The following is an 11800-nucleotide window of genomic DNA, read 5'->3' as shown; positions in this document are numbered from 1 at the left end:
GCCCATCTGCCCAAATATGCATCCATTCCAGATTGAACAGATGCTATGTTCACCTCGGTTATTTTCAATAAAGATTCACATATCCGTGCATCCATCCAGCTGTCTATGGGCGAGAGGCGGGGTAGAGCCCTGAACAGGTCGCCAGTCTACTGCAGGGCAACATAGAGACAAATAGGACCAACAATTCACACTTAAGGAGATTTTAGAGAAGCCAATTAAACTAACAGTCATGTTTTTGGACTGTGGGAAGATGCAGGAGTACCCGGAGAGAACCCACACATGCTCAGGGAGAACATGCAAATTCAGTGGAGAAATCAAACCCGTAACCTTCTTGCTGCAAGGCTGCAAGGCTACCCAATGAGTAGCCCAGATTCACATATATCTATTCCATTTATCCTGCAGGATTCCTAAAAGCGAGCTACAAAACTTTAGGGCAGCTCTTTCCATTAAGCAGGGGGGATTCTGGAGACGTTTGTTCTGCTTTGGTTGCTAAAGGTTGTTTGGATGTATGTTACAGGTCCTGCTTTAGGCAAAGCTGCATGCTCTGGAGGACAAAGCAGTAGCTCTGGGTGGGGACTTAACAGACAGTGCATCGTGATTCGTGGCTACATCTCTAGAATTCAGCTGCGCTGAGTTTTACACTTAGCTCCCAAGCTCCTACAATGCACTTCATAATGTAGGACTTGGCAAAAGACATGGTCATCAATCGAAACATATTTCTTGAAGCTTAGACGAGAAGCTAATCTGAAGACCACACAAATCATGGTTCTATGTAATTTGACTCTACGAGACAGTTGATAACTTGTGAACACTGGGTGCCTGAATTTATGATTTCATGTTTTTTTAAGTTGTTGTATTTTCAGATACCTCCAATTTGTTCGAATACATCTAATAACTGACTGGGGCATGTGGTAGAAAAGGTAAAAAATGACCTTTTATATCACAATGCCATGCTTGAATTCCCTGAAACTCCAAAACTGCTTTAGAAACATGAGTAGAAGTTGTCCACTACCTCATTGTTTGATTTTATAAACGTGACCATGGAGCTGATTGGACTATTTCAATGTAGAGACTTGGGTTTGTGCCTCAATTCTTTTGCAATATAGTGCATCATCTATTTTATTCTTCCAGTAAATCTGGATTCCGTGGTATGAAAAGCAGAATCAGACTGACTGACAGGAAGTTGGCAGTACTAGAGGTGTGCATGCCTTCTACAGGTGAGGACACAGATACTTCCCCATTCATGTCATACTCTGACATGGATCAACACCAGCCTTTAAAGAGGAAGTAACTCTAATAACACGCCTTACGCAATCACAGAGGATATGAGAACATCCTTCACTGTGTGGTTAAAAAAGTCACACTTTTCAGCACAATGAGAAACGCCTGGAGTTGATGTTCATCTTGGTGAGGCCCAGATGTTTTAGAGGTGTGGAGAGAGCAAAGGCGGCCTTCATGGGGATGTCGCACAGTAGGTCCGACTCCTCCCCACACTCCTCCAGTTCGAAAGTGGCGTCGTCAAGCATCTCCTTGTGGCGGTGGCACACCTGCTCCACTTTCAGCCGGTGGATCTCGCCGCGCAGGCGGATCAACTGGCAGGCCAGACGATTGTCCTGATCTTGCATCTCCCTCTGGGCCGTGAAAAATAAAAGGGGGAAACTGGGGTGAGATGCTGGAAATCCGAGGTTTCATCTCTGTAACAAAGTGTGTAGAGTAGACTGGGGTTTTTCAGCTTTGAAGCATCCGTTAATAACCCAGTAATTAATGGTATATTAAGCATATGTGTCCCTGTAGTTAACAATACAGTTTCATACAAGAAAATATGATTTTTCTTACATATAAGTCTATAAACTAAACCAAATAAAGGAAATTTGTGATAAAAACATGATTTGAGCTGCTAATATTTCAGTATATTCATTTTCAAAAAGGCCTTTATGGGTTTTAGGGGTTTTATCAAAGCCACATTAAACAAATGAGAACAGTTTCCACACAACATGACTTTTAAAACCCATATGCAGCCCTGAGTTATTTGCATAGGGATGATTTCAGGTGGGGGCTGTGAGAAAACAGTGCTTTTATTGTTTCACAAGGTGTTTGTTTAAACTGAGTAAAGCATGCAATCATTCATCGTTGAATTGAGCCAAAACATTCATGCAATAATAGAGATATTTATCTACAGTATGGTGAAGCAGGAGCTGACTTTATCAGATGTTGGGTTTAAATTTAGGGGAAATAAGGGTTTAAAGGTAACTCACCAGCTCTTTTCTTAGAAACTCTAACGCATCATCAATGCTGTCAAAGCCGCAGATGTTGCCTATAACCAGCTCAGAGTTTTCCTTTTTCCAAACGGGCAGGGAAACATCTGCTCCAGTGTCCGCGGTGCGTCTGTCCGCCCAGGGGCGACTCTGCAGCCGCTCCTGCCACTCCAGATAGGACGGTCTGCGCGTCTGCAGCTTCAGCTTCTCCGTCAGCGCTTTGACGCTGTCCAGGTCCTCCGCGTCTCCCTCCGAGCAATCAGCTCCAAGCTCTTTAAAATCCATTCATGCAACAGAACAAGGAAACGAAACTTGCGAGTTCAGGTAAAGAGTTTGTGTCTGGAGGCTGCAGAGCGCAACAGGTCCATAGCTCCTTTATAGGGAGAAGTCAGACAGTGACCGCCCATCCCGCAGAGGCCGGGAGGGGTGGATCAGTTATTAGCTGTTTTATGGAGGGGGAAGTCAGACCCTGAGACCTTATGTTAGAACACACTTTATTATTTCAGGCAAAACTAGAAAAAAAGAAAAAAAAAGAAAAAGTTAATTTTTGAGGAACTATCTGAAACCAATGAGGAGGAATACATCATGGAAAATGTAAACTTTTCATTTAAGTTATAGAATATCATATAAATAAGGATTATTAAACTATATGCATAAACAAATAGATAATCAGTTTTGTTCTTCATTTTAGAAATGGAAAGCAAGAAAAACAGAGAAAACAATAGATAAAGTTTAAAGAAATATAAATCAAAAAACAATAAAAATTTAATTTATAAATAAAAAGGAATAGAATAGAATAGAATAGAATAGAATAGAATAGAATTGAATTGAATAGAATAGAATAGAATAGAATAGAATTGAATAGAATAGAACTCCCTTTATTTTCTCACAGTGGGGAAATTCTGGTGTTTACAGCAGCAGAAAGATTATAGAAAACATCATCACACAAATGTGGACATTAGAAGAGTGTATAGAAATAACACAATAGTGAAGAGTTAAAAAGAGTTATAGAATATGATATAAATAAGGATTATAAAACTAGTATGTATAAACAAATAGATAATCAGTTTTGTTCTTCACTTTATATATGGACATGAAAGCAAGAAAAACAGAGAAAACAATAGATTAAGTTTAAAGAAATATAAATCAAAAACCAATTCTAAGTTAATCTATAAATAAAACAGAACAGAACAGAATAGAATAGAATAGAATAGAATAGAATAGAATAGAATAGAATAGAATAGAATAGAATAGAATAGAAGCTCCCTTTATTTTCCCACCATGGGGAAATTCTGGTGTTTACAGCAGCAATAAGATTATAGAAAAATGCTGACACAAATGTAAAGTGTTTTAACAATATAAAACACTGTGCACCAGAGAATAAATAACCAATAGCTATAGACATTTTTCAGTAACAGATATTTTTAAATAGCAGCGACATCAGAGGTGTGCAAAATGACAGCAGCATGTTTTTTAAGTGACTAAAGTAGGAACTGTGCAAAATCATAATTGTGACAACTTATTGAGGTTGTTGAGATCAGTGGTGGTTATTTAGTCTTGCAGCTGCTGGGAGGAAGGATCTGTGATAACACTCCCTGGTGCATTTAGGGTGCAGCAGTCTGTCACTAAAGGAGTGGGGTGGGAGACATTATCCAACCCCCATGTATGAAGCTGTTGCAGTAAAGACAGAATTTGTCAGCAATGGGATGTGCATTTATTAATAAATATCATATTCAGGTATATTTGCAATTCAAAAGTCAAATAGAAACAACTGAGAGCAAAATTATACTGTGCAATATGCATGATTGTAAAAACGCTCTCAATGAAACTAACAAGTGTCCAAATAAACATCAGCATTTTAATGCAATGTCAATTAATTTTGATCACATTGCAGACCTGTGGAACCAGCATGTTTGTAAACACTATTAAAAAATGCAGGGGTTGAAAAATATAACAGCAGTTAGGAGGAAGGATCTGTGGAAGAGCTACTTTAAGCATGTACGATGAAGCAGTGTGTCCCTGAGAGAGCTATCCTGCTCTGCATCAGATCCTTGTATGGGTTGGGATACACTGTGATGTCATTTTTCTTACAGTTATTCTGTGTCACGCCACCTGCATTGGGTGCAGAGGACAGGCCTGGTCCTCCTGATGAGCTTACCCAGCTGCCTCCTCTCAATTACAGATAAGCTCCAGCATACCACACCATAGAGGATGACTGATAAACATACCAGTGATAAATGCTACTACTTTACAAATGCATATGTTTATTATAGGGTGGTATTAATGTTATATACTGTATAGTTAGTTATATATTACATATATTAGTTTATTTCTCAGTATTTAAATAATGCTGGTAGCTAAGGGCCTAAAATGTGTTAAGAAAATAAACAGCATCGCATCTTAATATTCTGACCACCTCTATGCTGCAGCTAAAACAAAGACTCATTGCTTAGATTCTCCTATCTGTTATTGATGGTGAGCCTTTGTGAGTTGCTCGGTTTCCTGTTTTTGGCCGAAAGGCTTGGCACTCTGCTGCTGCAGTCCAACTGATTCAAGGTTCAAAATGTATTTTGCATTCTGAGAAAGTTTTCTGTTTGTCTTTGTTGTAGGTAGTGTTTATTTTAGTTCTGTTTGCCCTTTTTATTTTCTCAGACCAGTCTTCTCATTTTCTTCTCTGCTAAGTGAATATTTTTTGGAATCTTTTACAATTTTTTTAAACTGAAAGGATGAAATTCAGATTCAGAAAAAAATTGACGTATATTCAGCTCATATTCTAATGACATTTGGTTTGAATTTATTTACTCATCTTTAAATGACCAAACATATGTGATTGGCTTGTAAAACAGCTATGAGATCCAGTCCGTTAAGTAATATTAATAAAGTAGGAATAAAGGGATAAATGGTTTTCCACTATGTATAAGAGAACCACTAGAAGATCATAGCTTCAGATGCTGGAAAATTTAATTCAATACGGAAGAATAGATCTTTATCATCGGCCCATTGACCTATTTGCCGCATCATGACAGGTCTTTCCTAATCTGTCCTGACTTCAAGCACAGATGCAAAACATTTAATCAAGCCTGGTCTCACCAGCATCTCAGGAATGAATCAGAAAAATATTTCATATTATTTCCTTTAAATACCCTGATAGTTAAAGAAGCTGAGACAAACACATGGGATAACATAATCTCCTGCATAATGTGCGTTATAATATCATGAAACACACTGTTATAACTAACCTACACATTTCAACCAATTAATATTCGGCCGTATTACACAATGCAAATGTTTTCTAATATTCATATATCCAATAATAATTTAACACTAAGCTACTGTGTTTGCAGGGTCAGTTGATTGAAGGTTTATGACAAATATTCCAATTTTTCTAGTAGCCTTTTTTCATAGCCACATAAACACAGACATGCATCATTTGGTTTCCTTTTTTTATTAAAGGCTGCAATAAAATTCCAACCGTCTTTTCTAAATAGACCCTAATGATAAAAAAGGATAAATTATTTTCCAAATGATGATGCAGTTTTACCTAAAGAAGATTAAAATATAAATTCATCATAAACATGAAATAAGGTTATTTTTGAAACACTAATGATGGTAAATTGTGTTGTATAAGGCTGATAATCTAAGGGATAATTTGTTGTTAGTTCCGTAATTTTATTGTCATAACCTTCCAGGACCCTTGATGTTTTATTTTATTTATTTATTTATTTATTTATTTATTTATTTATTTATTTATTTATTTATTTATTTATTTATTTATTTTTGCACAACTCTGGTTATGTTTTTGCAAACTGAAAAAAAATTGTCAGGATATTTTTTTAAGATATTATTTTCCATTTTTTTACTTCCACATTTTTTATATGCTGATGAAGATTCTCAGTCATTCAGGTCATAGTCATTCTGTAAAAGTTTAAAAACAATCCACTGGACTTGGTTTCCAAGGTTTGAAGACGTTTCACTTCCCCTCCAGGAAGCTTTCTCAATTTTCCATACCTCTTTGATATTAATAGAAAGGTAGGTTTCCTCTTACTATTTTACATTACTTTTTTTTATCTTTAGAGATAAAATCCCTTCAAAATTACCCATCAAATTAAATAATAATGCAATCAAGTTTTCTAAAGGCTCTTTCAGTAGATGTTAAAAATGCACTGTTGAAATGTTTATGAAGAGCAGGGGACCCTAACCTGGAGCTTTTTAAAGTTTTGCACATGCTGCCATCTTGTGGTGATTCTTTGCATTGCACGCGCACTGCAGCTGCTTCTCTTGGAGCGAAACAGCGCGTAACTGTTCAATGTCACACATCTGTCAGGGTCTCTTTTCGTCCCAGGAAACGCGCACTTCCGTCTTTTGTTGTCACAAGCAACTTATTGCCCATTTATTTCCACACCCCCTCACTCTCAGTAAGCCGTTACTGCAAAAGGCAAAGGCGCGCCAGGTTTGGTAATGTAGAGACTAATATGAAGTTTTTTCTATTTTTAGATGCCTTATCGTGAAACCAAAAGCGCAGCTGCAAGGCTGCCCAACCAGCTCTGAGCGCAGAAGAGGAAGCTTGCTTTCATTTTCTTTAAGAGTTACAGTAAGGAAGTGATTTGGAGTGAAGAGCAAAGAGTTGGAACATAGAAATACTCATTTTCTGAGGTCTGGGGGTGCCACATGGAGTTTTCTGACCACATTAAGACGGCCAACGTGGAGGATGTTGTGCTCCGGCAGCCCCTGCACCCACCGAGCAGAGGCACCCTGTGCATCACCGGACACCACCTGCTCTTCTCGGACAGAGAGGAGGGCAGCTCCCAGCAGGTCCTGCTGCTGCTCAGGAATATCGATGCCATAGAGAAAAGGTGAGGGTGGCTCCAGAAGAAGGAAAAGTTGTTTACTAAATCTACACCAAGGTTTCTCTTCACATAATTGGCTTCTCAGAATAAGGATTTGAAACAAGAATCTTGGTTTCTTCTGTTTTTACAACTGAAATCAAACTGAGAATTAACTCCTTTAGTATATCGATTCACATGACTCCATCGATTTCGAATAAAATTTAAAGTTATTTAAGTTTACACTTCCAAACCTGCGAATGAATTAATCATTACTGTGTCATTTAATCCAACTTATGTCTAATTTACTTCCTTAAATCTGTCCAACCAGTGTGGAAAACCTTTTGGGCTATTCCGGCTTCTTCTCTAATGCAGTCCTCAGTGACAGGTTTGGAAATGTTGGTGTTGCCATGTGTCTGCTGTATTCTGCCTCTGCTGAAAGCAGACATTTCTTAACAAATGTACAGCTTCTTACAACCGCTTGCAAGCCAACGCTTCTGTCTCCTGTCAGCAGCTTGATTTCAATGTGTTGTGAAAGCATTGCTGAAACCCTTTTTAACTATTGGGTCACAGACTAAGAAAGGCAGACCCTTTACAAAAAAACTGGTTGTTTTAGGGCTTCCTCTTCTGCTGCAAGTCAAACATCCCACATTGCACCCCCAGTCTTGGAATAGGCCTTTGAATGGGCATGGGATGCCTTATCTTTAAAAAGAAAACAATGTGTTCATAGTTTCTTTTATGTGTGCAGGACGTCTGGATCGTCAGGGACGATTACCATCAAATGCAAAGATCTGCGGGTGCTTCAGCTTGACATTCCAGGCATGGAGCAGTGCCTCAACATTGCACACTCCATCGAGGTGTTCTGCAGCTAAACCTTATTAATCACAATACTTTCTTTCCTACACGATATGTCATTTTATTACATAATTTACCAGCTGATTCTCTTTTCTTGCAGACCCTTTCCTGTCTGGACAATGTGTCGGCGATGTATCCCTTCTTTTACAGACCCACTGACCTCAGCCTGCGGGACCAGTGGGGCCTCTCCACCCCTGAAAAACAATACACTCAAATAAAGCAGCTGGTAAGCAACTTATAAAGCTTTATATACTTGTTTAAAAAAAACTTAAAACAGAATGTAGGTAAGTGTGACTCAAAAGGCAAGCCTTCTTTTTTTTTTCCAAAAACACTTCAGCAGGCATATGACAGGAAGATGCCAGGAATGGGTGACGGCACAGGTCACTTTTCAGGATATCCCTGTTGCTTAGTCTTCATGTGTTTCCCCTAAATGTTAGAACAGACTAACTCACAGCTCGAGTTCTTGTCTTCTTTTGGGAATAGTTTGTTACCATGGAGACGAATTGGGCATTGGGGGTTTTAATTGTTGAAAGTGTTTTATTGGCCTAGTATTCTTCAAGTAGGTGGGATGTATGTATCTTGGTGGTCCGGTTACTGGGAGAAACTGACTGGAATGTGCCTCTCTAAATGTTTCTTTTCCTGCTAATTCTTACTTTTCTATTGGTTGTCTCAAGCTCATTGCATATAGTTAGATTTACAGTTTCTCTGTAAATCTTTAGCATGTTAAAGAGCCTAGACCTAATTTAATCACAGCAGCCTGCCTGCTTAAGAATAGAATAGAAAATCCATTTATTGTCCAGCAATAGGGAAATTCTGATGTTTTTACAGCAGCAAAAAGATTATAGATAAAAAGGTCACACAAATTTGGATCTTAGAAAAGTGTATAAGGATAACATAATAGTGAAGAGTTAAAAGATAAACAGTAAAATACTGTGCTGTAAAGTGTTTAAACGGTATAAAACTGCACCTGGAGAATAAATAACCAATATAAAGCTATGGATGTTTTTACAGAAATGGATATTTAAAAATAGCAGCAACCGCAGAGATGTGCAAAATGACAGCAGCATGCTATTTACTGAGCCTGTATCTGCTGGAGGTTTCTTCCTGTTAAAAGGGAGTTTTTCCTCTCCACTGTCGCTACAAGCATAATTAGTGTGAGGGATTGCATTTGAGTCAGTGAGTTGATGCAATCACCTGGTTTTCCTTAGATAGAAAACTTTAAATCAATTTGACTGTATGATCTGGTGAACTGTAAAGTGCGAGATGAATTGTGTAGTGAATTGGCGCTATATAAATAAACTGAATTGAATTTAACTGACTAAGATAGAAACTGTGCAAAATCAGCATGAATGTAAGAACTTATTGAGGTTGTTGGGAACAGTGGTGGTTCTAGAGTATTCCAGCTGCTGGAAGGAAGGATATGTGATAACGCTCCCTGTTGCATTTAGGGTGCAGCAGTCTGTCACTGAATGAGCTCCCTAGTTCTGCAACAGCTTCATGCATGATCATCTTCTGCAGCCGCTTTCTCTCAGCTACAGAAAAGCCACTCCTCCAATTGACAGCTCCATAGAAGATGGCTGATGCCACAGCCATCATAAAAGAGTCATTAAGGCATTCTAATGAAATCAGATTTTTTATTGCATATTGGATCCAAGAAAACTACAGAGTTAATAACATGACCAAATAATTCAATAAGTACTTAGATATATGATAACGTACTAAACTGTGCAGCAATCATACAGGCTGATCTTCAACGGACCCAAATAAAGCGAGTTAAATTGCAAGTAACATTTTTTAGTATGTGCAATAAGTGGGTCAGATGTTGATGATCTACAAAGATTCCTGCGCAGATGTTAAAACATAAACCAGTTTGGTCCTGACTCATTATAAATGAGCAGAAAACATATTCTACAGACAGTTTGCAAGTGTTTATGATAAAACAGATGAGTTTATAAGCCATGGAGCTAAAGGTTATAATGTTAAAATATATATATATATATAATTTTTAAATGACTTTATTTTTAAAGAACTTTAACTCTGATGAAAATAAAGTTAAATATAAAAAACAAAAGATATTTTTCTTTGATATGCATATTGATTAGAGAACACAGACACAAAAAAAGGTTTGCACACATTGCTGCTGAACTGCAAACGCAAATAACTTTGCATCTCCTTTGAAGATTCTCTGCTCATTCAGATACTGTTTTAAGATGTGAAACAGCTTCTGCAGATCAGCCCTACTGTCTGCTGTCTTCCTCCAGACTTTTTTTAGCTACTCTTGAGTAAATCTTCTCCAGGCTTACTCTAAAGTATTATATTTTGTTTACCTTTTTTTATTTGACTATTGCTTCTTATTCATTTACGTAGTGGAAGAATACAGCAAAGACCTGCCTTATGAAATTACTTCTGCATAATCAGTTGATGAAAATAGCTATTTGGGTATTTATCTGTGTGTGTGTGAAATATAAAATGTTTTCACAGAACAAATGTTGCCTTTTAGACACATTGCAGCTAACAGAAGGGCTGATCATTAAAGTAAAAACTAACATAACCTAGGTTTATTACAATATACAACCACATATTTCTCTGAAAAATGTTTTTAAAGACTGTTTTAACCATTTATTGGGCATTTAGTTTTTTGATAACTTGCATACCCCTTGCAAAAGGACCCAACAAGTTAATAAGCCTAGTTAACAACTATATTTAGGTTTATAAACTAAAAAATGTAATTGCCAGTATCAGCATTAATGGCTCTAAGGTTATGTTGCACCACAATAATGTGTTTCTTTCACTCTCAGAGTGTTTTTCATGAATTTCTTATAGAAGCACTTCTATTATTTTTCTTAATATATTCAGGCAAGTTGGCGTTTCTTGTTATTACATTTACTTTTTTTTTTGTTGAGTTTTTAACAGCACTAGTGGCTTGTTTTTATGGACAGTAGGCTGACAGGAAAGGGGGTATGAGAGAGAGGGAAAGACATGCAGGAAAGGATTTGAACCCAGGTCACCCGCCTTGATGACTAAGGCCTCCATTGATGGATCGTGTGCGCTTGACATAAATTTTTGCCATTAAAATATCCATATTTTGAATGTTACAAAGGTAATAAGGTCTTGTCCTGGAGTCCAATAACACTACTGGCTTGAAATGAAGTATTTCCATGAGTGCCGTTATTTAAAAACAAAGACATCAAAAAGATCTCAAAGCACATTACTTGTTCAAATCAAAATATAAAGAAACATCTGGAGCATGTTGTGTTTTTCAGTGTGTAGGTGTAACAATCCACATTTATAAAAGGTCAGAAACATTGTATTAAAAGGAATGCCAGTCTGACATCAGCTGGAAACAGATTTGGTGCTCACAGATTCTTCAGTCATTTCTGAACATCTTCTTTGTCGTCTTTATTTTCAGCATAAGAAATGGAGACTGAGCAGCGTTAACGAAAGCTACTCCGTATGTCCTTCCTATCCTCCCATGGTCATTGTTCCAAACTCCATCGACGATGAAATGTTGAAGAAGGTGGCCAAATTCAGGCAGGCTGGCCGCTTCCCTGTCCTGTGCTACTATCACAGAAAGAATGGCATGGTGAGAGTCAATCAGTTTAATTAAACACACCTGGACTCCAATGAAAGAGCAGAACCAGCTTCTTCTTCTTCTATTAGTTAAATGGCAGATTGCAACCTTGAATTGTAAGTGCATACCTAAAAGTCAAGTATACCTACTATACCTAAGTATGTATATATGACTCTATACTTTCATATCCATCCCTCTCTCTCTCTCTCTCTCTCTCTCTCTCTCTCTCTCTATATATATATATATATATATATATATATATATATATATATATATATATATATATATATATATAA

The 11800-nt window shown here is 37.4% G+C and overlaps 2 protein-coding genes across 2 annotated transcripts in view; one reads left to right on the top strand and one right to left on the bottom strand.

Moving 5' to 3' along the window:
• Positions 1–444: 444 nt before the first annotated feature.
• fam167b (family with sequence similarity 167 member B) lies at positions 445–2629 on the bottom strand. The gene is made up of 2 exons (XM_015393053.1): positions 2256–2629; positions 445–1631 (listed from the first exon to the last, which is right to left on the bottom strand). The coding sequence occupies exons 1-2, from the start codon at positions 2538–2540 to the stop codon at positions 1368–1370; spliced, it is 549 nt and encodes a 182-aa protein (XP_015248539.1). The 5' UTR covers positions 2541–2629; the 3' UTR covers positions 445–1367.
• Positions 2630–6645: 4016 nt separating this feature from the next.
• LOC107096416 (myotubularin-related protein 9-like) overlaps positions 6646–11800 on the top strand; it is an 11358-nt gene continuing 6203 nt past the window's right edge. The window contains exons 1-5 of the mRNA XM_015393057.1: positions 6646–7108; positions 7410–7466; positions 7827–7935; positions 8034–8159; positions 11343–11530. Coding sequence (XP_015248543.1) covers positions 6924–7108; positions 7410–7466; positions 7827–7935; positions 8034–8159; positions 11343–11530 — 665 coding nt within the window. The 5' untranslated portion in view covers positions 6646–6923. The remainder of the gene's footprint in view (positions 7109–7409; positions 7467–7826; positions 7936–8033; positions 8160–11342; positions 11531–11800) is intronic.

This window comes from Cyprinodon variegatus, unplaced genomic scaffold, assembly GCF_000732505.1.
Source record: "Cyprinodon variegatus isolate N-32 unplaced genomic scaffold, C_variegatus-1.0 Scaffold623, whole genome shotgun sequence".
NCBI lineage: Eukaryota > Metazoa > Chordata > Actinopteri > Cyprinodontiformes > Cyprinodontidae > Cyprinodon > Cyprinodon variegatus.
This window is presented reverse-complemented; position numbering and strand designations above follow the sequence as displayed.